Source organism: Canis lupus, chromosome 18, assembly GCF_003254725.2.
Source record: "Canis lupus dingo isolate Sandy chromosome 18, ASM325472v2, whole genome shotgun sequence".
Lineage (NCBI taxonomy): Eukaryota > Metazoa > Chordata > Mammalia > Carnivora > Canidae > Canis > Canis lupus.
This window is the reverse complement of record NC_064260.1, coordinates 41,966,655-41,992,084: the sequence shown is the minus strand read 5'-3', so window position 1 is coordinate 41,992,084 and position 25,430 is coordinate 41,966,655. Positions and strand designations below refer to the sequence as shown.

The 25,430-nt window shown below is 48.7% G+C and overlaps 4 protein-coding genes and 2 long non-coding RNA genes across 18 annotated transcripts; 3 read left to right on the top strand and 3 right to left on the bottom strand.

Moving 5' to 3' along the window:
* Positions 1-1,223: 1,223 nt before the first annotated feature.
* LOC112663339 (uncharacterized) lies at positions 1,224-3,454 on the bottom strand. 2 transcript variants are annotated; one of them, XR_003139178.3, is made up of 3 exons: positions 3,158-3,454; positions 2,180-2,296; positions 1,224-1,538 (listed from the first exon to the last, which is right to left on the bottom strand). It is a non-coding gene; the product is annotated as an uncharacterized LOC112663339 (long non-coding RNA). The 2 variants fall into 2 exon arrangements; XR_007403771.1 differs by having other exon boundaries at positions 2,167-3,454.
* Positions 3,455-3,490: 36 nt separating this feature from the next.
* On the top strand, positions 3,491-9,524 carry PTPMT1 (protein tyrosine phosphatase mitochondrial 1). 4 transcript variants are annotated; one of them, XM_049097061.1, is made up of 5 exons: positions 3,493-3,892; positions 4,005-4,085; positions 7,342-7,533; positions 8,032-8,143; positions 9,184-9,524. In XM_049097061.1, the coding sequence occupies exons 1-5, from the start codon at positions 3,497-3,499 to the stop codon at positions 9,315-9,317; spliced, it is 915 nt and encodes a 304-aa protein (XP_048953018.1). In that variant the 5' UTR covers positions 3,493-3,496; the 3' UTR covers positions 9,318-9,524. The 4 variants fall into 4 exon arrangements, with proteins under 4 accessions (XP_048953019.1, XP_048953018.1, XP_048953017.1 ...); XM_049097060.1 differs by having other exon boundaries at positions 3,495-3,892; positions 8,024-8,143; XM_025452166.3 differs by lacking the exon at positions 8,032-8,143 and having other exon boundaries at positions 3,637-3,892.
* A 334-nt stretch (positions 9,525-9,858) lies between these two features.
* On the bottom strand, positions 9,859-15,156 carry KBTBD4 (kelch repeat and BTB domain containing 4). Of its 5 annotated transcripts, none has more exons than XM_025452157.3 (4): positions 15,022-15,156; positions 13,457-14,074; positions 11,871-11,977; positions 9,859-11,461 (listed from the first exon to the last, which is right to left on the bottom strand). In XM_025452157.3, the coding sequence occupies exons 1-4, from the start codon at positions 15,038-15,040 to the stop codon at positions 10,601-10,603; spliced, it is 1,605 nt and encodes a 534-aa protein (XP_025307942.1). In that variant the 5' UTR covers positions 15,041-15,156; the 3' UTR covers positions 9,859-10,600. The 5 variants fall into 5 exon arrangements, with proteins under 5 accessions (XP_025307942.1, XP_048953001.1, XP_048953002.1 ...); XM_049097044.1 differs by having other exon boundaries at positions 13,457-14,070; positions 15,022-15,076; XM_049097045.1 differs by having other exon boundaries at positions 14,917-15,054.
* On the top strand, positions 15,108-21,541 carry NDUFS3 (NADH:ubiquinone oxidoreductase core subunit S3). The gene is made up of 7 exons (XM_025452167.3): positions 15,108-15,255; positions 15,366-15,431; positions 16,814-16,911; positions 17,120-17,269; positions 19,695-19,820; positions 19,956-20,075; positions 21,293-21,541. The coding sequence occupies exons 1-7, from the start codon at positions 15,186-15,188 to the stop codon at positions 21,458-21,460; spliced, it is 798 nt and encodes a 265-aa protein (XP_025307952.3). The 5' UTR covers positions 15,108-15,185; the 3' UTR covers positions 21,461-21,541.
* On the bottom strand, positions 15,470-25,011 carry LOC112663338 (uncharacterized). Of its 3 annotated transcripts, none has more exons than XR_007403769.1 (3): positions 24,875-25,011; positions 23,926-24,103; positions 15,470-16,408 (listed from the first exon to the last, which is right to left on the bottom strand). It is a non-coding gene; the product is annotated as an uncharacterized LOC112663338 (long non-coding RNA). The 3 variants fall into 3 exon arrangements; XR_007403770.1 differs by lacking the exon at positions 15,470-16,408 and adding an exon at positions 17,266-19,113; XR_003139177.3 differs by lacking the exon at positions 15,470-16,408 and adding an exon at positions 19,696-22,343.
* FAM180B (family with sequence similarity 180 member B) lies at positions 22,342-25,053 on the top strand. Of its 3 annotated transcripts, none has more exons than XM_025452169.3 (3): positions 22,342-22,819; positions 23,652-23,722; positions 23,942-25,053. In XM_025452169.3, exons 1-3 carry the CDS (start codon positions 22,561-22,563, stop codon positions 24,335-24,337), a joined length of 726 nt encoding a protein of 241 aa, XP_025307954.2. In that variant the 5' UTR covers positions 22,342-22,560; the 3' UTR covers positions 24,338-25,053. The 3 variants fall into 3 exon arrangements, with proteins under 3 accessions (XP_025307954.2, XP_048953021.1, XP_035556995.1); XM_049097064.1 differs by having other exon boundaries at positions 22,342-23,419; XM_035701102.2 differs by lacking the exon at positions 23,652-23,722 and having other exon boundaries at positions 23,907-25,053.
* The last annotated feature ends 377 nt before the right edge of the window (positions 25,054-25,430 follow it).

Here is a 25,430-nt window from a genome sequence, read left to right as displayed (position 1 = left end):
AATAAATAAGTAAAATCTTAAAAAAAAAAAAAAAAAAGCTTGGTGACATGATTACAATTATTTTTTTTTATTTTTATTTTTTAGGGAAACCTGGGTTGCTCAGTGTTTGAGCCTTTGGCTCCGGGCATGATCCTTGGGTCCTGGGATCGAGTCCCACATCAGGCTCCCTGAAGGAACCTGCTTCTCCCTCTGCTTATGTTTCTGCCTCTGTGTGTCTCTTATAAATAAATACAATCTTTAATTTTTTTTTAATTTTAAGTAATCTAAAGTCAATATGGGTCTTGAACTCACAAATCCTAGATCTAAAGTTGCATGCTCTACTGACTGAACCAGCCCGGTGTCCCTACTATGCTTTTTAAAAATGGTACATATAGGGGTGCCTGGGTGGCTCAGTCAGTTAAGCGTCTGTCTGCTTACAGCTCAGGTCATGATCCCAGGCTCCCTGCTCAGTGGAGAGCCTGCTTCTCCCTCTCTTCCTCTGCTGCTCCCTCTGCTTGTGCACACTCTCTGTGTCAAATAAATAAATAAAATCTTTTTAAAAAATTAAAAAAAAATGGTACATATAGACCACATAGTGTTATCATATGACCGAACAATTCCATTCTTAGGTAGATATCCAAGAGAAATGAAAATATATGTCCACACAAAAACTTGTATATGAATGTTCACAGCAGTATTATTCAAAATAGCTAATGAGTGTAAAAAGTCAAATGTCTGTCAACTGATAAATGAGGAAACAAAATTTGATATATCCGTACAACGGAATACTATTTGGCAATAAACCGTACAATGGAATACTATTTGGCAATAAAAAAAATACAGTACTGGAGTGCCTGGGTGGCTCGGTTGGTTAAGTGTCTGACTCTTGATCTCAGCTCAGGTCTTGATCTGAGTCCTGAGATCAAGCCCTGAGTTGGGCTCCATGCTGGGAGTGGAGCCTACTTAAAAACAAAAACAGGGGATCCCTGGGTGGCTCAGCGGTTTGGCGCCTGCCTTTGGCCCAGGGCTCGATCCTGGAGTCCCGGGATCGAGTCCCGCGTCGGGCTCCCAGCATGGAGCCTACTTCTCCCTCTGCCTCTCTCTCTCTCTCTCTCTCTCTCCTGTCTATCATAAATAAATAAATAAATCTTTAAAAACAAAAAAAACCAGTAGTGACACATGCTACAATATGAATGAACCATGAAAACATTATGCTAAGTGAGAGAAACCAGACTCAAAAGACACATATTGCAGTTCATTTACTTGAAATGTCTAGAACAGGCAAATCTATGAGACAAGTAAATTAGTGGTTGCCCAGGGCTGTGGGGAAAGGGGATATGAGACTTGGCCAGGGGCGGGGTATGAATAAATGATATGTTCTAAAATTGATTGGGGAAGGGCACCTGAGTGGTTCAATTGGTCAAGCTACCGACTCCTGGTTTCCACTCAAGTGGTGATCTCGGGGTCATGAGATTGAGTCCTGCATCCAGCTGCAAGCTCAGCAGAGTCTGCTGGAGATTCTTCCTCTCTCTGCCCCTCCACCCACTCTTGCTCTTTCTCTAAAATAAAAAAAAAATAAAATGTGATAATTGTACAGCTCTGAATATACTAAAAACTATTGAATTGTACACTTTAAATGGGTGAACTGTATGGCATGTGAGTTGTATCTCAAAGCTGTTACAAAAAAATTTTCTAGTGGTACAGTTACGAAATTGAAGGAAAAATACATGTAGGGACACCTGGGTTGCATTGTCTGAAGGTACAATGAGCATCTGCCTTTGGCTCAGAGAGTGATCCTGGGTCCGGGAATCGAGTCCCATATTAGGCTCCCTGTGAGGAGCCCGCTTCTCTCTCTGCCTATGTCTGTGCCTCTCTCTCTCCCTCTCATGATAAAAAAATAAATCTTAAAAAAAAAGAAAAAGAAGGGATCCCTGGGTGGCGCAGCGGTTTGGCGCCTGCCTTTGGCCCAGGGCGCGATCCTGGAGACCCGGGATCGAATCCCACATCGGGCTCCCGGTGCATGGAGCCTGCTTCTCCCTCTGCCTGTGTCTCTGCCTCTCTCTCTCTCACTGTGTGCCTATCATAAATAAATAAAAAAAATAAAAAAAATGTTTAAAAAAAAAAAAAAAAGAAAAAGAAAAAGAAATATATCTGTGGTGGTGAAATTATGGATAAGTAGAGGGGCACCTGGGTGGCTCACTCAATTCAGTGTCATCCTTCCACAGAGGTCATGATCCCAGGGTCCTCGGACTGAGACCCTAGAAGGCTCCTTGCTCACCAGGGAACCTTCTCCCCTGCTTGTGCTCTCTCACTCTCTCTGCCAAGTAAATGAATGAATAAATCTTTAAAAAAATATATGGGTAATTCGAGTAAGTTCTACTTCCCTGTATTTTCCAATTGTTATTAGTATCTATTACTTTTTAATTTTTTTTCTTAAGTAAACTCTAATCCCGGTGGAGCTTGAAATCACAATCCCAAGACCTGCATGCTCCACTGACTGAGCCAGCCAGGCGCCCCAAGTATGTATTACTTTTACAAGGAGAGAAGAAACTTTTTTTTAAAGAAAGTACCAGACGCCAGACGCCTGGGTGGCTCAGGGGTTGAGCGTCTGACTTTGGCTCTGGGGGTGATCCTGGAGTTCCAGGATCGAATGGAGTTCCACATCGGGCTCCCTGCAGGGAGCCTGCTTCTCCTCCCTCTGCCTGTGTCTCTGCCTCTCTCTGTGTCTCTCCAGAATAAATAAATAAAATCTTAAAAAAAAAAAGTACCAGACGCAAATAAAGAGCATCAGATGTAGGTTCCACTTAAATGTAAATAAGCAGCATCACAACCATTCCTCTTACCTCTCTGTAGGTTGTGGTTTTTACGTTTAAGCTTATCACAATATGTTCTTAATTTATCTTCATAATTAGATTTTGTATATATGTTGTTAGAGATTTTATTTATTTATTCATTCATTCATTTATAGATCTTTCATTCATTCATTTACTTATAGATTTCATTTTTTTATTCATGAGAGACCCAGAGAGGGAGGCAGAGACACAGGCAGAGGGAGAAGCAGGCCCCTGTGGAGAGCCCGATGTGGGACTCGATCCCGGGACCCCGGGATCACGACCTGCGCCAGAGCCACCTCGGCTTCCCTAGAGATTCTATAGATACACTTTTTCTTCATACTCACACACACTGGGGTTCGGGCAGGAGGAGGGCGCAGGGAGTCCAGGCAGATGGGGAGGGCGGGACCCCGTCCGCCCTCTCCGCCAAGGTAGCCCCGGCCTAGAAGCTCAGCGCCCCTTCTTCAGCCCTCCCCTCAGGGTCTCTTCCCCGACGGGTCTCCCCTCGGGGGGGTCGCCGCCCCCTCCCTGCGGCGCGGGCCTCCCTCGGGTGGGGGGAGGCCGCCGGCCGCGGGCAGGGGCCCCCGTGTCTCGCCCGGCGGAGCCCCAGGCCTCGGGCCCCGCCGTCCCGCCCGCCCGGGACTCCCCGGGCCCTCCCCTCGGCCGGCGGCCCCTCCTCCCGGACCATGGAGCCCGGCGCGGGCGCCTCGGGCTGCGCCGCCGAGCGCCGAGAGGCCGGGCCCGAAGCCTCGGCGCCGGAGGGGCCCGCGGCGACCGCGGCGCCTTCGCGGGAGGCGGCGGACGAGTGGCCGCCCTCGTCCCCGTCGCCCTCGGGGCTCCTCTCGCGGCCGCGGCCCGCGAGCCTCGGCGTGGGTGAGGCGCGGCTGCCTGAGGCCGGCGGCGGCAGGATGGCGGCCGGCGGGTTGCTGGAGGCCGGCCTGGCCCGGGTGCTCTTCTACCCGACGCTGCTGTACACCCTGTTCCGCGGGAAGGTGCCGGGCCGGGCGCACCGCGACTGGTACCACCGCATCGACCCCACGGTGCTGCTGGGCGCGCTGCCGCTGCGGAACATGACGCGCCGGGTGAGCGGCGCCGGGGGGCCGGGCCGGGAGGCCGGGCCGCGGCGGACCGGGAGCCGGCGAGCGCCGCCCGCGCCCCCGCGGCCCTCCCTGAGCCCCGTCTTTGCCTCGGCAGCTGGTTCAGGACGAGAACGTGCGCGGGGTGATCACCATGAACGAGGAATATGAGACGCGGTTCCTGTGTAACTCCTCAAAGGTGAGGGGCCGGGGGCGGCCGGGGGCGGAGGGAGGCGTCGCCGAGCACCCGGCCCCTGCGGTCGTGCCCCGGGCGGCTCCTCCGCTTCGGGAGCGGCGGCCGGAGGTAGAAACTAATCGTGAAAGAGAAACCCGTGAGAAAGGCGTTTAAAAGTAGAACCAAGTCTGACTACTCCTTTATGCACAAAGGTTTTCTTAATTTCCGGAACTCGAGTCAGTAACCAAATCGGAAGGCCGCTTTCCCAAGGCTTGCTGATTGCATTCATTCGACACTTAGCGCTGCCGGGCAGTCCGTGAGGCACCCAAGACGGAGACCCTATAAACCAAGAACAAAAGCCCCCTCTCGGTCCCCAAGGGTAATTTATCATAAAACAATCCCTTGAAAAATTATACAGGCTTCAATTTTTGGCATCGACTTGAGGGAATTGTTATTCTATATGTTAATGATAGAGTGGAAGTGTTGTCACAACAGAGTTCAGACCTAAAACAATTTTTTTAAAGATTTTAAAAATTTTTTACTTATTCATGAGAGGCACATTGAGAGAGAGAGGCAGAGACACAGGCAGAGGGAGAAGCAGACTCCATGCAGGGAGCTTGACGTGGGACTCGATTCCGGGTCCCCAGGATCAGGCCCTGGGTAAAAGTCAGTGCTATACCGCTGAGCCACCCGAGTTGCCCCCTAAAACAATTTTCACTAGGTTTCAGTGCTTGTGGAACTCTCCACAACAGTCATCAGACATGGCCCTATCTTTATATAAAGATGTTGCCCTGAGACGCCTGGGGGCCCAGTCAGTTAAGCTTGGAACTCTTAGTTTTTCCCTCAGGTCATGATCTTAGGGTTCTGAGATCAGCCCTGCCTCTGGCTCCCTTTTGGGTGTGGAGCCCGCTTAAGACCGCCCGCCCCCAAAATAAATAACGATGTTGCCCTGTCTTTATTGCATTTGACATCTTTTAGCACTCACTACATAGTCCTCTTTCTTGTTTACTGTTGATATAGCCTGTTGAAGATGCTGTTACTTCAACTGATAGTTTTTGTAACCTTAGAAATGGACTCACATTTAAAATATATTCATTAGTAATGACATACATTTCTACGAAATGGATAAGTTTCTTGGATTTCCCAAAGTACTTTGCTACAAGGTTTCAGGAATTATTAGCCAAAATGTTAAATGTTCCTTAGTGTGGTCAGTCCTGTGGAGTAAGAGTCACAAAAAATGCTTGGTCTCTGGGTCTGAGGCATTGACACTTGTATGATGCAGCTATAGTACCCAACTAGCCTAGAGAAAAGAGATCTCCAAGGCAGTGCTTCTCACATTTTAATAAACATAAATATTATCTGGCAGTATTCAAATAGCAGATTCCTAAGTACAACCCCCTAGAAATTCTGATTCAGGAACTTTAGGGTGGGGTCCAGGAATCTGAATATTTAGCAAATATTCAGGTATTTCTGGCATAATGGATACAAAGCCCCATGCTGCAAAATGCTGTTCTTTTGTTAATTTCATGAGCAGTATATGACCTTCCCTCTGTCATAAAGTCTTAAGTCATAAAGTTCAGCCAAACAAATAACCAAAAGAAAATTAAATGGGGCAACTGGGTGGCTCAGTTAAGCCACTGCCTTAGGGTCACGTCATGATCTCAGGGTCCTGGGATCAAGCCCCATGGTGGGGCTCCCTGCTCAGCAGGAGAGCCTGCTTCTCCTTCTCCCTCTGCCCCCGATGGTGTGCTCTCTCTCTCAAATAAATAAATGTTTTTTAAAAGAAAAAAGAAATAAGCAGATTAATAACTATTAGCTGGAGCCTATCTGGAGTTTTGTTTTTGTTTTTGTTTTTTTTTTTAAGATTTTATTTATTCAGACAGAGGGGCAGAGACATAGGCAGAGGGAGAAGCAGGCTCCTCGAGGGCAGCCCAGTGCAGGACTTGATCCCGGGACTCTAGGACCACGCCCTAAGCCAAAGGCAGATGTTCAATGACTGAGCCCCACCCAGGCGTCCTTTTTTTTTTTTTTTTTTTTTTTTTAAGATTTTACTTTTTAAGTAATCTATACCCAAGGTGGGACTTGAACTTACAACCAGATCAAAAGTCACATGCTTTACTGACTGAGCCACCCAGGCATCACCTTATCTGGAGTTGTCAGGCAAAAAATTAAAAAATAAAAATAAATTTTATTGATATGCCAGAGGCCTTATTTCTCCTGTTGCTTATTCTTTTCTTCTGAAGTGATAATGTACTAACAAAGATAGGTGTGTTGTTTTATTTTTATTATTACTATTTTTTTTAAGATTTTATTTATCTGAGAGAGAGAGTATGCGTTCACAGGAGAGCACAAGTGGTGGAGAGGGAGAAGGAGGCTGCCCGTTGAACAGGGAGCCTGATGTGAGGCTCAATGTGGGGCTCAATCCGAGGACCCTGGGAGCACAACCTGAGCTGAAGGCAGATGCTTGCTTAACTAACTGAGCCACCCAGGCACCCCAGGTGTGTTAATTTTGAAATGGTAACTTTATTTTCTACCATGTACTCTCTCAAAAAAAAAAGTGGTAAAGAAGAGACTTATAGACAGAAAAATAGAAAGCTCTTGCAAAATTCAGTAGCCCAACCCTGCAGCTGGGTCACTGCACAGGTGCCAAGATTATGCAAAAACAGTTACACAACTTTTGTAGATGAATTTTATACAGCTAATATTTTGTAGCTAAAGATTCAAATACGGGTGTCTGGTTGGCTCAGTTGGTTAAGCATTTGTTTTCTGTGCAGGTCAAGATCTCAGGGTATTAGGATCAAGCCCCCACATCTCCCTGCTGGGTGGGGAGCCTGCTTCTCCCACTACCTCTGCCTGCAGCTCCCCCTGCTTGTGCTCTCCATGCATGTGCTCTTTCTCAAATAAATAAAATAAAAAGATTCAAATACCCAAAGGGTACTTTTTTTTTTTTTTAATTATTATTCATGGGAGACACAGAGAGAGAGGCAGGCTCCATGCAGGGAGCCTGATGTGGGACTCAATCCTGGGACCGGGGGATCATACCCTAAGCTGAAGACATGCTCAACTGCTGATTTACCCAGGCATCCCCCAAATGGTACTTTGGGAACATTTAAAATCTTGAACATAATTCTAACTCAGTAGCACAGCTGTTGTTTGATAAAAGACCAGCAATGCGGGTTATCCATTTTATAGACATCTCTGTAAGAAGTTTTTTGTTTAGAAAATAGTAAACATCAGGCTTTTTTCATTCTTTTTTTTATGCTGGTGGACCTGGTTCCAGGAATGGAAGAAAGTAGGAGTCGAACAGCTGCGGCTCAGCACAGTAGACATGACTGGAGTCCCAACCTTGGCTAACCTCCAGAAAGGAGTCCAGTTTGCTCTCAAGTACCAGTCGCTGGGCCAGTCTGTCTACGTGCATTGTAAGGCTGGGCGCTCCAGAAGTGCCACTATGGTGGCAGCGTATCTGATTCAGGTAGGAAAGGTCTTTCTGGACTGGTTTATATACAGCATATTTCTAGAACTTCAGTAGCATGGTCTACTGAAGGCCTTGTTGGAAGGAGCCATTTCAGGCAGTCCCCAATATCAGGCTGTTGGGAGGTGGAAAGCACCTGAAGTTTGTAGATAGGCTGACCTCTGGCTTTGCCACCTGCCAGCTGTGTGACGTTAGGCAAAAGTGGCGTCCCCTCCCTGATCCTCAAACTAAATATGTCTTGAAGCTTGAATGAGAAAGAATGTCAAGCACTGACCTATGGCAGGCACTCAAAAAATGAAGTTGCAAAAGATGTTAACACTAGTAAAAGGCTAAAATAAAAACACTTCTTATAAATAGCATGTCAGGAAATCTAGTATTGTAGATAATAGTGCTGGTCACTTACAGCTTTGTAGGACTCAAGATTTCCTTTTTTTTTTTTTTTTAAAGATTTATTTATTTATTTATTTATTTATTTATTTATTTATGATAGGCACAGAGAGAGAGAGAGAGAGAGAGGCAGAGACACAGGCAGAGGGAGAAGCAGACTCCATGCCTGGAGCCCGATGTGGGACTCAATCCCAGGACTCCAGGATCGCGACCTGGGCCAAAGGCAGGTGCCAAACCGCTGAGCCACCCAGGGATCCCCCGGACTCAAGATTTCTTAAAGTAAAAAAAAAGTAAAAAAAAAAAAAGATTTCTTAAAGTATTTCAGGATAAAGTTCTGGACATCAGTTTTTAGAAACAGGATCTAACCGAATTTTGTCTATCACTTTATGATTGGCAAGTGTGAGGCTTTTAAAACTATTTATAAGCAAATATTCTCTAGTCATTACTCCTTGTTACACAACCCCCAACATGACTTATTCTTATTACTGTCTGGCCCCTGTAGAGCATTTACTAAGTTATGTGGATAGTTTAAGGAAAAAGGAAATGTTGAGGTAACAGGCCTGGCTTTGAGTTGCTGTGGACTGGTAAGTATGTGATTTAACAATATTAAAGCTTTGATCATTAGGACTCCATTTACTGGAAATGGGTTCTCAGGAGGATATTTTGGACTTAGGGAGAATTGACGCAGCTGGGGCTGAAATCTGTAGTTTCTTGCTTTTGTTGAGATCTAAACCAATAGGTATCATTAGGGATACAAAGATAACCCTCCCACTTAAATCTAAAACCCTCCTACTTAAATCTAAAATCTATTCAACTTGTCGCCTTAGTCATGGGGACAAGTTGAATAAAAACATCTACCATATACTCTCCCCAGGAAACTTATAACCAACAGCCCAGCTCCCAGAGGACATCTAATAGACCTATGCAGGCTTGAATTTAGATCTCAGCTTTGCATGTTAAACCTTCTTTTTCCAGGGTTGGAAAGAAAGACTGACTTTTTCCAGGTTTGGCAGAAAGACTGACTTGCCCCCCCACCCCCACCCCAGCCTACTGCAAAGTATTGTGGAACTGGTTGACTGAGGGAGTTACAGTGCCCCCTCCCCTCTGTTTATGATATATGGGCATGTTTTTGAACTACCGCCCTCCCCAAATGAAGTTTTTAAAATAATGAAATTCTGAGAGTCCGTTAGCACCTGTTATTAGGTCAAGGACACCTTAACACCTGCTCCTTTCTTTCTCTGATTTCCCAATCCTGTACTTCAGGTGTACAACTGGAGTCCAGAGGAGGCTGTAAGAGCCATCACCAAGATCCGGTCACACATCCACATCAGATCTGGCCAGTTGGAAGTTCTCAAAGAGTTCCACAAGGAGATTACTGCAGGGGCAGCAAAGGATAACACTTGTCACACATCACAGACGTGAAATACACAGATTAGAAAGAACTCAAGACAACGCTGCTTGCTACAGAATCAAATAGTTTTAACAGGACCAAGGGGGCCTAAGCCCAGACTTGACATAGCAGAAATGTGCTAAGTAATGGATAATTGTGCTCCCTTTGTCTTGTTTCACTTTCCTGAAGTAACACTGTTGTATGTCTAGAGAGATTTAGTGTGGCTTCAATTCACTGGCTATGGGGATACGGGATGAGGGTCTTTGTTTTCTCAAGTAGAGTCAAAGAAATCTATTGTGTATGCAATGCTGTGCTTAATGATATTTAGCACGACTCAGAAACATTTAACATGGGAAAAGAGAGGAGAAATACTCAGCTCAGTCTCTTTGCCACTTTGTCAGATCCTAATTCACTGGCCCCATGGGGCTCTCCTCCCCTTTTGGAACAATGATCCTGTGTGTAGAAAGGGATCCAATCAGTATTGTGGCAGGTATGTAATCCTTTACCTTAGGAAGTCACCCCTTCAGAATTCAAAACAGACACACATATCCCTTCAAAAACTTTTATTTGTATGAACAGCTCCTAGCTCTTGGCTTACCTTAGAGCTTTTAAAAGAGTAGAGACCTTATATATTTAAGTTTGAAAAAAGTTTCTGCTATTAATCAGAAATAATCCTTCCTACTTCTTTCTGGCTTACTCCTTGGAGTATACCAAAAATAAAACCAAAGTGTACGTTTCCTGACAGAGAGGTGAGAAAACACAAGACGCAGCATCCTGAATTCTAGAGTTGGAGCTTGCTGGTGAAGGACACCTTCAGCTTAGACCATTCTCCCAACCAAAGCCCAAATAAAAACTCTAACACCTAATTCTTGTGGGAAAATTACCAACTAGCCACTTTGCAGGTTATAGAAAAAAAGGAAGATGGGGCATCTTTCCTTCTGTCCTGGGATCAGAGGTGCTTCTACTTAACACTGATCAGGGAATGAGGGGAGGCTGTGCCTACTGTCTGAGAAACGGCTTGCTCGAGCCATCTGCAGTGAGGCACAAGATACCAGGGGACAGCAGAGGATAGGCTGGCCCTATTCTGAGCAGCCAGCTGAACAGCAGCAGTCTAAAAAGCCCCAAATGGAGCACCCCGATGGGTTCGGCAAGGACTGAGGTGCTGCCCTTTATAACATGTGCCAAAAAATAATGTAGCACTCTGATTGGGGCCCCAGGGACTTCAAATTTGGATGGAAAGGTGCTGGAAAAGGGGAGGGCAGAAGTCAGCTGCTCTTCCCCCCCACAGCCTTAGGCCAACACAAACTGCAAATTAGTAAGTAGCACCTTAATGCCTCTGGTAACAGTTACAGCTGAAGTGGCAGGGTCAAGCTTGTAGGTGTTGGCATCCCCCTTTTTATATCGGTCCCGAAAAACATAGATGCTCCCGTTACAGCTGGCGATCTTCCAGAGGGATGGGGCAGAGCTCCACGCCTCAGGAAGGCAAAGCCGGGTAAAGCTGTCTAGCAGGGGATTGTAGCACACCAGGGAGTCCCCTTCAGCCACGATGAACACCAGATCCTTATGCACAGCTGCGTGCATGCGACCTGCGAAGGGCAGAACATAGGGCTTCACGTGGCATTTGTCTGTCTCTGTGTCAAAGCACTGGATGAGTCGGGATGGTTTGGTAAAGAAGTCCAGGTCATTCTCCTCCCCCCCCAGTAAGTAGATGATCCCGTTAAGGTTGGCACCAGCGGCCCCTGACACAGCCACCTCTAGCTGAGTTGTCTCTGTCCAGACGTTATCACCTACCCGATAATAGATAACTGCATTTGAGAGCGTGTCCTGCAGTGTCTTGCCACCCAGTGAATATATAGCATCTTTCCCAGGCACAGACACCAGGGTGTGCTGGAGCCGGTCTCGGGGCAAAGGCGCACACCATTCCCAGTCCACGGTGGCATTGTTGCACTTCCACATGCGCCGTGGGATGGACCCTCCCACCACATACAAGTCTCCGCCATGCTTACAGGCTGCAGTGATCTGGTGGCACAAGCTGTTTTGGCCACTTACACTGATGGAATCATCTTCTGCACAGTGTAAGGACACAGCCAACGAGTGGGTACGAGATGATTCTTTCCCGATCAGGTAAATGTGCACATTCTCCCCGATCTCCTATTGGCAAAATTAAAATCACAGATGACATCTATCAGTTCTAGGCTAAGGCTCAGCTGAGACACCTATCCTTACAGCTGCAGACCACACACTGGAATCCTATGCTAACCTACTTCCCTCTAGTTACTGTGTGCCATCCTGACCGTCCTCCAATCACTTTCTTTCATTTTATGCTGGGGCAGCTGGTGCTTTAGAAAAAAGGTGCTTAGGATTAATGCAGTTCTCTCAAGGAACTTTGGGGAGCTCAGAGGCTGGTGGTTTCTGGGCTCATGCACACATCCTCCTCCCCAGTTCTTAACTTCGAGCCAGAGATGACTTACTCACCAGCCACAAAAGAGGCCACATCAGTAGCTGGAATGCATGGTGTGCATATTATGGTGTCCCAACTCAAAAGAGAAATCCTCCTTACCTTCAAGCTCGTTCTGAGTGACTCTGCAAAAGCCTCTCTTTCTTCTTTATTGAAATTGATCCAGGCTTCTATTGCCTCTGTTGGGTTCTGGGAACATGGAACTCCATCTGTGAGAGCCAGAGGAAAGACCTGGTCAATGGCAATCTAACAATCCAAAAGGGAAATTTAGAGCCAGTGGCTTTAAAGATATGAATCACACTGTTAGACTACCACCGTGTGTGTGTGTGTGTGTGTGTGTGCGCGCGCGCGCGCGTGTGAAATTAACCTAATTATTTCTTTTAACCAAAATGGATGGCTTGCTATGTCCCCATTTGTCATAGAAGCAATCTACAGGCTGCAGTGCTCACACCTAAAGAATGGCTATACCTCACTTGCAGGGTCAGGATCATTTTTTTGTTTGCTTGCCTGTTTTTTTAAAGATTTATTTATTGGGTACCCGGGTGGCTCAGTCAGTTGAGCATCTGACTGTTGGTTTTGGCTCAGGGCATGATCTCACAGTTGTGAAATCAAGCCCCACATGGGGCTCTCTGCTCAGTGAAGAGTCAGCTTGAGATTCTGTCTCCCTCTCCCTCCCCCTCTGCTCCTTCCCTGCTTGCACCCTCGAGAGTGTGCACTCTCTCTCAAATAAATGAAATATATTTTTAAAAATTTATTTGAGAGAGAGAAAGCACAAGCAGGAGTGTGGGGCAGTAGGGGGGAGGCAGAGGTAGACGGAATCTCAAGCAGACTCTTCGCTGAATGTGGAGCTCCCCATGGGGCTTGATCCCACAATACCCAGACCAGGGCTCAGCTGAATCCAAGAGTCAGAGGTTCAGCCAACTGAGCCACCCAGGCACCCCAGGGTCAGGATTATTACCAAACTTGGCCCACCACTTAAGTTTATGTAATATCTTGACTTATTATCAGCTTACTCAGGTAACCTGTCCCACAGGTACATGCAAAATGCAGGACTGATGAGAACGTTTATACACAAAAGAGACGAGAGTATATAAATACAAACAACTCCTCACTACCTTTTAGGGGTGAGCACTGCTTTTTTTTTTTTTTAATTCAATACTTGTATATAGTTGACCCTTGAAAAACATGGGTTTGAAATGTGTGGGTGCACTTATGTGGATATGTGGATTTTTTTCAATAAATATAGTACAGTATTGTACTTTCTTTTATGATTTTCCTAATAACATTTTCTCTTCTCTAGTTTTAAAAACAGCACATAATACAATATGCAGGATGTATGTTAATTGATTGCTTATGTTATTGATAATGCTTCCAGTCAACAACAGGGTATTTGTGAAGTTTTGGGGGAGTCAAAAGTTATACATAGATTTTAATGGCGGAGGTTCCAATCCTAATCCCCACACTGTTTAAGGGTTAACTGTATATATGGCAAAGTACCACTTTCATTTTCTAGGGTTCTTTCTCTGGAAGGGACTGCCTCTGACAGCAGCTAAATCTCACCTCAGTCTCTCAGATTGTATCTAACTTCCTATCAGAAAACCTGAAAATTCCTTTCTCCTAAACTAGAACATCTACTAAACATCAAACCCAAGTAGTTGAGTATGATGGGCCCCACTCCCTCAACTTACCCGAGATGATATCAGTGAGTAGATGGTGGGGCAGGTGGAGAAACTCCTCGGTGCTCTGCAGCTGGGCCAGGTGGGCCTTGGCACAGTGTTTGGCAGCAGTGTAGAGCTCAGGATCACTGTGCCTATCTGCCAGCCACATCACCTGAAGGCAGTTCCCCACCTGCACTGTGCGGGCCAAAAACCGAGAACATTCCTCAAAGAGAGATGTCAGCTGATACATGTCTGACACCTCATAAATTTCCTGCAGCTCTTCAGCTCGAAGTTTCACAGTCCCATGGTAGATATAATCAACCAGGAGCTGGAAAACAGACTCGCTGACATCCTGCAGTACAATTACTCGGTTGTGAGCCTCCTTCAGATTGGAAGTGAACATGGACCGGAAAAAGCAGCTCTGAGCTGAGAGGACCAGCCGATGGAGCTGAAACTCCCGGCCTTCCACTGAAATGGTGACATCAGCAAAGAGCTCTTCCTCCAGACACAGTTTCATGATGCCCTGAGCCACACGGCCCGAGTGTGACCTGTCTTTGAAAGTGTAGTTCACAAAGTAGTTCTCATCCATGGATGCTCCAGGTTCTTCTGGTGATTCCATGGTAGCCAACCTCTCTCTCTGCCAGCTGTCTGCAAAGCAACACCACCTGAGTAATGGGGAATCCACAATCTACGAATCCAACTGTTCAATTCAGGGAGGGAGAAGGTAAAGATGACAGTTAAGTGGGCTGAGACTGGCCTCAGTCCTAAGGACATCTTGGAAGCTCTCCTTCAACCAAAGCTGAGTTCATTCTCCTGCGCTGGCACTCCATCCCTAATGAAATTAGTAACATTTCCTACTCTGGGTGTTTCCCTAAGAAAACAGAATATTCCTTCCCAAGATCTAACAAAAGACTTGGTATTTAGGTCAACACGTGAAAGCAAGGCGCTGGAGGAAGCCTATTATCTTAAGCCTGGCAAAACCCCTTACTAACCACATGACTATTGGGCATGAAACTAGCGAGGCTCTGGGCAGCAGAACCCAACAAGATCGACCCCCCGCGTTCTGGGCCAAAGCCCGTTTCCCCGGGCATGGAGTTTAGATCTTCTAATATGAGGCCTGGCCTGGAACATCTGTTCGCCCCACATTTTCTCTTTTCTGCTTCTCCCCTGCACTTGCCTGCTCGCACTAATGATTCCCCAAGACTCCGTCCCAGAACTCGAGACGAATCCCAGCCGTCCCCAGCACGGGGCTCTAATAGGCCCATCGCCGCGAGGGGCGTCCCGACTCCACCTAGAGTCGCCTAGGAGACGGTCGCTAGGGAAACCGTTCTTCTCTCCCCCTTCCACCTCCCCCTACACCCCCGCCCCGGCTCCTCTCCACGCCCCCTCCCGGCCATGCCCGCCGGCCGTCGTCAAAAGCTTACCTCAGGGAGCGGGGGAGGGGAGTGGAATGTAGAACCCAGAACCTCTACCCCTTGCCCTCCTCTCACCCGTCCGGTTCTTTAGAGTCCTCGCCTTCTCTCCAGCCTCTGCTACACCAAACTAGGACCACGTCCACCTCACGGTTTCCCCACCTGCCTGCCTCGGTTTCTCACCTGCCTTCCCTCCTTTCATTCCGAAGCCCGGAATCCGGAACCTCTGCTTCCGGCCCCGCGTCCGCCCGGAAGAAAATCAGACGCACACTTCCGCTTCCGGTCCGTGCCCTTGGGGCTCCGTGTCCTGTGGGTCTCGCCTTGGCTGCCTGGTTGCATCTTGAAGCATGGCGGCGGCGGCGGCGGCGGCCAGGGGCTGGTGGCAGGGGATCAAGGGGTCCGTGGCGCTGGCCAGGGGTAAGCAGGGGGCAGCTGGCTGAGGCCTGGGGCGGGAGCGGAGGCGCGCTTAGCGCAGGAAGCCCATCCAGCCTCACCTTGCGCTTGTGTCTTTTTATCTTCCGGTGCAGTGGCCGGGCGACCCTCGGTGCTGCTGCTGCCGGCGAGGAGGGAAAGCGCCGCGGCCGACACGCGCCGTGAGTATGTGCGGGCCGGGCCCTTCTCGGGACTGCAGGCGGGGCCCCTTCGTTCTTTCCGTCAGGTGTTTGCCCTTGCCCTGGGATACCCTTCCCTGCGTCCTCTGGCAAGTCTCTGCTCGTGGAGACCTGACTGCTGTGGGCCTCTCCCTCTGCCCTCGTGTCTCCCTGTTACGGCCCTGATTACCCCTTGTCCATTTCCACGACTCCTTTTCTCTCTGATTAAGCGGTCAGCTCTTTGAGAGCAAGAAACGTTTGGGTCTTAGAGCCCTGTTAGTAGCTCGCATTGAGGGCTTGCTGTGTGCTAGGCAGCTTGCAAAGCGATTTAGCGAGTGATTTATTTAGTCCTCCGGACAATCTTATGAGGTAGGTAGCACTGTGATCTCTTACTATAGATTAGGAAACAATCCAGAGGAATAACTTGCCCAGGGACACAGAACTAGTGAGTGACAGAGCAGGCCTCCCTGCTGTCAAAGGCAGAGAACACTTAAACCATGGTGTGTGCAGCCTGTGATGTGTGGGTTTTCAGTGATTGAGGGATGCATGAGTTAGTGTGCGGAGATACAGTACAGTCAACATAAGCAGATTGAGAGTTAGGAGACCTGCCATTTCTTCCTTTCTCGCCTTCCGTTTCCTCATCAATGGGGAGGAAAAAAAGTTTTTTTTTTAAGATTTTATTTATTTATTTGAGAAAGAGAGGTAGTGACAGAGAACAGGAGTGGGGAGGAGAGGGAGAAGTAGGCTCCCTGCTGAGCAGAATAAACCCTGTAATCTGTGAGGGCTCTTCAGTCCTGAAGTTCTTAGCTTGAAAACCTCCTGTGAGGGATCCCTGGGTGGCGCAGCGGTTTGGCGCCTGCCTTTGGCCCAGGGCGCGATCCTGGAGACCCGGGATCGAATCCCACGTCGGGCTTCTGGTGCATGGAGCCTGCTTCTCCCTCTGCCTATGTCTCTGCCTCTCTCTCTTTCTTTCTCTGTGACTATCATAAATAAATAAAAATTTAAAAATTAAAAAAAAAAAAAAAAAGAAAGAAAACCTCCTGTGAGCCAGGTGCTAAGCAGATACAGAGAAACAAAAGTTCTGGTTCCAACTCTTTAAGTTCCTGGTCTGGTAAGAGAGTTGAGATATGCTGCTTTAGCAGAAGTGCAGGTGTTGTGAAGGGAGAACCAGAGAGCAGCTTTGAGAAGAGGCAAACTTCCCAACTGCAGTAATGAGAGTCTTTGTGGTCTCTGTAGGTGACATTTTCCTTAAGTTTTCCCTGGAAGAGGAACCCTCCACCCTTACCTTCCTCAAGGTTCTGCTGGGAGACAACACCCCTTACGACCCAAGAGACTGAATGCAGGTGTGGCTGCTGCCATTTGTTAAATATGCCTTCTCCTTCCAGCCACTGTCAGACCACGGAATGATGTGGCCCACAAGCAGCTTTCAGCTTTTGGAGAGTATGTGGCTGAAATCCTGCCCAAGTATGTCCAACAAGTTCAGGTAATATTCACAACGGTTGTTTGGTTGTGGGTCTAGAAAGAACCGTGTTCTCAGAGCATGTAGGAGTAGGCAGCGATTTGTTGTATCAAAGAAACCAGTCTCTTCTATCCCACTTGGACTTCTTTCTTAAACCAGAAGACTCCAGCTGAAGTTAGCTGCTCTCTCAGTAGATCTTTGTTTTTTCTCTTCTCCCTGTCCATATCTGCAGGTGTCTTGCTTCAATGAGTTAGAGATCTGTATCCATCCTGATGGGGTCATCCCAGTGCTGACTTTCCTCAGGGATCACACCAATGCACAATTCAAATCCTTGGCTGACTTGACAGCAGTGGACATCCCCACCCGGCAGAACCGTTTTGAGGTAAATCAGGAGATTTGAGAAGATTCGATGGGTAAAAAAAAGGGACAGATGAAGTTTTAGGGTGACAGCTACCAGTGGGAACCATAGGTCTCCTTAGTTTCAGTTCGGGTCATACAATACAACAGCAGTTAAACTAGGGCCTTAAGAGCATGTGGGTGGCTCCATTGGTTAAGCATCTATCTTCTGCTTAGGTCATGATCCCAGGCTCCCGGGATTGAGACCCACATCGGGCTTCTTGCTCAGCAGGAGCCTGCTTCTCCCTCTCCCTCTGCCTGCCCCTCCGCCTGCTAGTACACACTCTGTCAAAGAAATAAAATCTTAGAGCAGCCCTGGTGGTGCAGCGGTTTAGCGCCGCGTGCAGCCCAGGGCGTGATCCTAGGGACCCTGGATCGAGTCCCACGTCAGGCTCCCTGCATGGGGCCTGCTTCTCCCTCTGCCTGTGTCTCTGTCTCCCTCTCTCTCTGTGTCTTTATGAATAAATAAATATTTTTTAAAAAGAAAGAAAAAATCTTAAAACATATAAATAAAGAAATAAATAGGGACACCTGGGTGGCTCAGTGGTTGAGCATTTGCCTTTGGTTCAGGGCACAATCCCAGTCCAGGGATCGAGTCCCACATCAGGCTCCCTGCGTGGAGCCTGCTTCTGTCTCTGCCTCTCCCTCTCTCTCTTCATGAATAAATAAAATCTTAAAAAATAAAATAAATAAACAACAAACTAGGGCCTCAGATCAAGCAAACTTCAAGTTTGAATCCTAGCTCTGCCACTAATAGTCTTTGTGACTCTAAACAGTTTACTTAACCTTTCTAAGCTTAAGAGGACTTTCTTTTCTTTTGAGATTATTTATTTGGGTGCCTGGGTTGCTAAGTTGGTTAAACAGCTGCCTTTGGCTCAGGTCATGATCCCAGGTGCCTGGGATTGAGTCCCATGTTGGGCTCAGTGGGGAGTCTGCTTCTCTGACTCTCTGTCCCTCACCCCTGCTCATGCTTTCTCAAATTAATAAACATCTTTTTTTTTTTCTTAAGATTTTATTTATTTATTCATGAGAGAGAGAGAGGGGCAGGATCCATGCAGGAGACCGATGTGGGACTCGATCCTGGGTCTCCAGGATCAGGCCCTGGGTTGAAGGTGGCGCTAAACCGCTGAGCCACCTGGGCTGCCCAAATTAATAAAAATCTTGTTAAAAATTTTTTTTAAAGATTATTTGAGGGATGCCTGGGTGGCTCAGTGGTTGAGCATCTGCCTTTGGCTCAGGGCAGGATCCCAAGGTCCAGAATTGAGTCCCATATCGGGCTCCTTGCAGGAGCCTGCTTTTCCGTCTGCCTATATCTCTGCCTCTCTCTCTCTTTGTGTCTTTCACGAATAAATAAAATTTAAAAAAATAAAAAAGATTATTTGAGAGAGAGAGAACACACTCACATGCATGAGGGGAGGAGCACAGGAAGAGGGAGAAGCACACCCCCCACTGAGCAGGGAGTGCAACTCCAGGACCTTGATATCATGACCTGAGCCAAAGTCAAGTGCTTAACTGACTGAGTCCTTGACATGCCCCTAAGCTTTAAATTTCTTATGTGCAAAATAAGTATAAAATTGTCCCTACCTCATAGAATGCTTGTGAGGATGAAATGAGATAGTATGGGTAGATTGCCAGCACACAGTAAGTTCTCAATACATTTAGCTATTGATACTTTACTGATCATCTGGGCAGCCCTGGTGGCGTAGCGGTTTAGCGCCTCCTGCAGCCCGGGGTGTGATCCTGGAAACCCGGGATCGAGTCCCACATCGGGGTTCCTGCATGGAGCCTGCTTCTCCCTCTGCCCGTGTCTCTGCCTCTCTCTAGCTCTCTCTGAATGAATAAATAAATAAATCTTTAAAAAACAATTTTTTTTTTTACTGATCATCTGCTATTTGTCAGATCTTGGAACAAGGGAGAAGTAACATGCAATACCTACCTTCAAGGAGTCCCCCAGCTCTAGTGAGGGAGAAGGATACGTAAAAAGCTGACCGTTGTAACATATAACACATGGGACGTTAGATGTTATGAGAACACAGGAGGGGCACTTAGCCCTGTCTGGGAGGCCTTGAACGGAGAATGTTTGTGCTGAATCTTTGTGAATGACCAAGAGACCAGAATTACCCCAGTAAGGATTGGGGTTGGGAGAGGGGGGTCCAGAGTCATCCCAGACAGAGAGAATAGCATTTGCAAAGACAAGCATGCTGACTCGCTAAGCTATAGCATGGCTTAGGCCTTTGTAAGTAGTTGTAAATGTAAGAGGATCTTGAAATTTTTGAGCTTCAGGACAGAAGACATGTTCACAAGTAGAGAACCCTAACCCACCTTGTGTCCTCATCATTGTTCTCACTCAGGGACTCCCATCCCAGACCCTGTGGCCATCTTGGTCCTCCAGCTCCTTCTCTTCTCCCTAGATTGTTTACAACCTGCTTTCTCTGCGTTTCAACTCTCGGATCCGTGTGAAGACTTACACAGATGAGCTGACACCCATTGAGTCCACTGTTTCTGTGTATAAGGCAGCTAACTGGTATGAGAGAGAGGTAAGTTACTGGACATGGTGGATCCTGTGTCTAGGCCAGATTTGCAGAATTGGTTGAAACTATTGCATGCAGCACGTCCTCACCTCTGTGTTGGCCTTAATGGACTAGTTACCTGAGAGCCTCTTTTTTTTCTAGATCTGGGACATGTTTGGAGTCTTCTTTGCTAACCACCCTGACCTAAGAAGGATCCTGACAGACTATGGCTTTGAAGGACATCCTTTCCGGAAAGACTTTCCACTGTCTGGCTACGTTGAGGTAGAAGGAACCTTGGAACTGGGGCAGCAGCCTCAGGGAAGGACTGGCAGGGAACTGGGGTGTCCTGGGCAGGGCAGGAAACCTGGTCTGTGGATTGTGGTGGTTTAAGAGCATAGGCTCTGGATTCAAATCCCAGCATCACTTTTGTAATCTAGGGCCTGTTACTGAAATTCTCTATGACCATTTTCTCAGCTGTAAAATGGGAACAGTAGTACTTAACAAGATTTATCATGAGCTGAATGATGGATGCTTAAAGCCTGGTGTACTGTAGACACTCAGTTGGCATTAGCCATTATCATAATGATCATTTTAATGACCAAAGCAACCCTGAGGACACAGTCTGTCCGCAAGATCTGAAAGTGAAGGACCATTTTACCCTGCTCTGGATCTCTGAGAAGGAAGCTGATAGGGAAGACACTAAATGGAGAATGGTCAGAGGCAGGATCAGTAACATGTGACTACAGGGACCTTATGAAGAATTTTGGTGCTTTGCTTTACCACCTTTGTGCTACAGGTTGTTTATGAGCAGGAAGATTAGTCTACTGCATACATACACACGTGATTTTGTAGCAAAGTACCTTTTTAAAGATGTTGAGATAGTGACAATCCAGCCCTTTCTTCCACAGCAGGCTGAATATGCCTGCTTTCTCAGTGTTTTTCAGTCTCATTTGCTTCTCCAGCTACTTCTGGTCAGGACTCCTTCCCTCTCCTTGTTTTCAGTCTCCCTTATCTGATTTGCCTCTTCACCCAGCACCTGTTCGTCTTTACCTTACCTAACTGAATCTCCCACCGAAAAAAGCAATGCCAAATTTACTGCGTTGCATCTTGACAGTGATAATGCCAGAGCTACATGGTCTGAACATGAGTGCTTGCCAGTTCAGGTTGACTTTTTTCATCCACTGGCTTGCTTCCTAGTCCTGGACCAATGCTTACCATATCCTTGTAAAGAGTGGATGGGTGAGCAGAGTCAGCTGTGCTGGAAACGGAGATCAGAGTTTGTGATGGGATGGTGAGCAGGGGAGCCTGGCTGGGTGATGGCAGGCCTTTTTGGATTAAGGGTGGGATGTGACTGGATTGGTAATATAGGTGTGCGTGGAGACTTGCTGAGAGAGAAGTAATGGGGTTGGTGAAGTCACCCATGGCTTGGGGAAAGTAGGTTCCTTAAGCAGCTTAGTGGCTCTGAACAAGGTCTTCCTCCTTGTCTTTCTCTTCTGCAGTTACGGTATGATGATGAAGTGAAGCGGGTCGTGGCCGAGCCGGTCGAGTTGGCCCAGGAGTTCCGCAAGTTCGACCTGAACAGCCCGTGGGAGGCCTTCCCTGCCTATCGACAGCCCCCCGAGAGTCTCAAGCTTGAACCCGGAGACAAGAAACCTGAAACCAAGTAGCTTCAGGGAAGGCATGTGGATACTAGAAAGTGTTTAACGTCTAACTGAGCATCCCTGTAAATAAAATCTGTAGACCAACCACTTCTTGTGTGCTTAGGGTAGAGGTGAAGCTTGACTTGGGAGGGGAGATTTATCAGGGATTTTCCCCCTTTCCCTTAAAGAGACTACCAACCCAGGCATCTCTCTTATTGGGACTAAATAGTGCAGCTGCAGACACAGTGACCTGCAGGCTTGGATAGACTTCTGAGAAAGGGATTCTGGAGCTGAAATGGAAAGTTCTCACTGTCTACAGGGCTTAGGATGGGGGTGGCATGGCGTCTCCTGAAAGCGAGGGCCCTCAACAACTGAAGGAGAAAACCCCTTGTCATAGCAGACTGTGTGGTGGCAGTTGATGGATTGAAAGTTCTGGGTGGAACCAGGGAAACCCCCACCCACCTTCATCCCATCCAAGCATCCACAGGATTCCATGAGCCATGGCTCATTTTTGAGTCTTGAACCCTGCTCCTGCTCCCTCCAATCTAACAGCTCATCATGCTTGGGCTAAGGTAATCTTCCTGGACTCTAGCCAGAGCTGAGAATGTCATAAGCAAGCAAAGAAGGTCCCAGGGCTGACGCAAAAGATACTTGAAGCTGCAGATCTGTCTTCTGGGTGCCAGGACTACCCCTGGCAGCCTGGGGTCTGTCCGGCTGGTGGCTGAGTGCCTGAAGTGCAAGTGCTCAGCTCTGCAGGGCCACGGGGCCACCCAGCCAGCCTGCCATGTAGCTGGAGGGCCAATGCCTTGGTGATAGAACCAAGCTTTGCAGCTGATGCTTTTGGCTGCCAAGGGGCTCCCTGGAGGCTGGGTTGGGCTGGACTTAACTGGGTGTTAGAGCCTGAGTTCAGCTGCAAGATATTTTGAGGGTGAGGACAGACAGTAAGGTAGTGTTACTGCCTGGGTTCTTTCCTATCTCTTGGGAGGGCCAAGCTAGAGCTGTTTGTTACCAAGCACCATTTTTCTAATTATGCATCCCGCCCATCTGGACAGGAATAGGCTGAGGGCTTGACAAGCAGGGAGCCAGGCTCCTACTGCCAACAACTAAAGATTCCACATTTCCATGGGATGGAAAGGTCCTGGAAGTCAGAGCCAGCCCCTCCCTCTTTAGCATTGAAGGCTGACACACAAAACAGGGAACGCCTGGGCAGCCTGCAGTGGAAACTTGGAGCCGCGGTGTGTGGCAGGATGCAGGAGCAGAGAGCAGCTGGAGAGAGGAACACTCAAAGGACGTGGTGGGGCATTGCTGGGACAATGCAGCTCCTGGCTTGGCTAATAGTAGCCATTTGCCTTCTCCCTGGGGTGACTACAACCCAGCACCATCCAGGTACCGGGGTTTTAGGGTGGGGTGCATGGGAGCCAAGGAAGGCTGCCGACTGATAAGTTAATGTTGGTTCTATCTGAACGTAGCAGGGCCTAGGCACTGTGGGCATGGTGGGTACCAGACTGACCTATGCAGCAGGGATACTGATCTGGGCCCCAACCCCAGAACCAGAAAGGTCCAAGTGAAGTGAAGCGAGGTAGTCCTAGGTGCCTTCAATGCCAGCCCTGGACAGAAGTGGGCAGTGGCCTTATTCTGATGTGCAAACCAGGACCTCTGGACCTGCCCTAGGCTTGGGACCATCATCTAAGGTCTGGGCAGGGCAGCACACCAGAGTGTGAGATGGAAGAAGCTGCAGCAGACAACTTGCCTTGCCTGCCTTGCTTGCCTTCCACATAATCACAACTGAGGAGCAAGGAAGGAGTATATTCTTCCTAAAGGGGTCCTTGACCCTTGGGGAGAGTTACTGGCACCGGCACTGTTTTAGGTCACACTGTCCCAGATGATTTTAGAGAGGGAAGTGAAGTGTCTTGTGACCCAGTGGTCTGGAGCTCTTTGCCAAAGCAACTCTAGAAGTTCGAGGAGGAGTCCTGGACATTTTCCAAGGTGGTATCTGGGCCTAAGATGATGATTTTGGGATCACAAGACCTATGCCTGGGAGGGTGAATGTCAATGTGCATGTGTGTCTAAGGGAAGGGGGACAGGGGATAGTATTCCTGCTCTTTTGTAGATAGAAGAAACTCCAGGCATCCCTACCAAATAGCTACGGGCATTTCTGGGAGGCTGGGGTGTTCAGGGTGGGGCTTGGCAGGGGCCTGACTCCTTTCTGCTGCCCCAGGGAAGCCCATGGACAGCGCCAGCCTGGGAGGTGGCCTGCAGGAACCAGAGGCCCCGGAAGTGATGTTTGAGGTCTTTTCCTCCAGCCTGGGATATGGGGGAGGGAGTGTCCAGAGGTCCCTCAGGGTTGGGAAGGGGAATGTATCAAGCTGGGCCTGCTGGGAGGGTGTGGGGGGGGCAACCCAGCATGGGTCCTACTGCCTGCTTATACCCCACCCCACCTGCCCACTCTTGCTCCCTGCCCTGCCCCCCTCAGGCCCCAGCCCACCCCTTACATGGCTCCCCTTGCAGCTGCTCTGGGCTGGGCTGGAGCTGGATGTCATGGGGCAGCTGCACATCCAAGATGAGGAACTGGCATCCACACACCCAGGCCGCCGACTCAGGCTTCTCCTGCAGCACCACGTGCCCAGTGACTTGGAGGGTGCTAAGCAGAGGCTGCGGCAGTTCCAGGACCTGCGTAAAGGGCCTCCTCTTAGCCCTTGGGACTTTGAACATCTGCTCCTCACAGGCCTGTCCTGTGTCTACCGGCTCCACAAGGCTAGTGAGGCTGAGGAGAGGGGTCACTGGGCCCAGGTCTTTGCCCTGCTGGCACAGGAAACACTCTGGGACCTGTGCAAGGGCTTCTGCCCCCAGGGGCAGCCCCCTTCTCTGGGGCCCTGGGCCTTGATCCTTGACCCCTTTCCCTGACCCTCCCCCTTCACCTGCCAGCCCACGACTGCCCCCCAACTCGTGGCCCAAGACAGACCCATCCTGGGCAGCAGCTTCCATCTGGCACCTGCTTCTTCCCGCTATGTACAGGTCTCTGGGCTTGGACTGGACCCTGGACCCAGCTTACCTGTCCTCCATTTTCTTCCCTGAGCCCTGGTAGACTAAGAGCCTGGGTCTCAGGCAGCAGACACAGAGCTAAAGGCAGGACTTGCAGGTGTGGCAATGTGTGAGTGTGTGTTGGGGTCAGGGTTGAGGAGTGTGTTCAAGAGATGCCGAAAAGAAATCGGCCCCAAGGAAGGCCAAGTCAGAGAGAGGCTCCAACTCCTACCCTGGCAGTCTGTGACAAGTCCTATGGGATCTATGGGAACCTTGTGAATGGTCAGCACCCAGTTCTAATTTGGGACTCCGGTGCAACTGATGCTCCAGAGTCCCTGTGTCCATCTGGACAAGAACAGACTAGACGTTTTTAGTTTGGTATGCTCCAGGAGTGGAGGAATGCTGGTGGAAGAACATTACCTTTTCTTGGTGGAGGTGGGAGGGGGGGCAGGTTTTTGGTCCCTCTCAACCAGGCTCAGATGAACACCTCAGAGAGAGAAGTGAGGCTGCGAGGGGCCTGGCTGAGAGAGACAAGCAGAGGCTGGCTGGTGTGTGGTCCTGCTCCTGTGTAGCTGTCCCATAAAGTGTTCTGTTCTGGCCTCCTGCAGCCTGTGTCCTTTTACGCCAGAGTAAGTTGTTTAACCCCTGCCCTGGGCGAATCACCCTCCCTGTGCTGGGAGGGCAGGAGTTGGAGCAACCAGGTATCACCTGCTCATCCCCCACACACCCTGCTAGGGGAAGGAACGTTCTGTTTCCTTGAATCCCATACTCCCAGAAAGGGAGCAGGGTGTGGCCCCCCCTGTCACAAGAACCAGCTGGACCCCAAGTGACGTCGCGGGCCAGTGGGGAGGATTTGGAGGAACTGACTGGAAAGGAACGCGAAGGGGCGTCCCGCCAGGGCCTGGGGGAGTAGGGTTCAGTTCAATCAGATTTCCTGTCTCCTCGGCCTCCCAGGGCCGGACCGAACCTGCCCTCG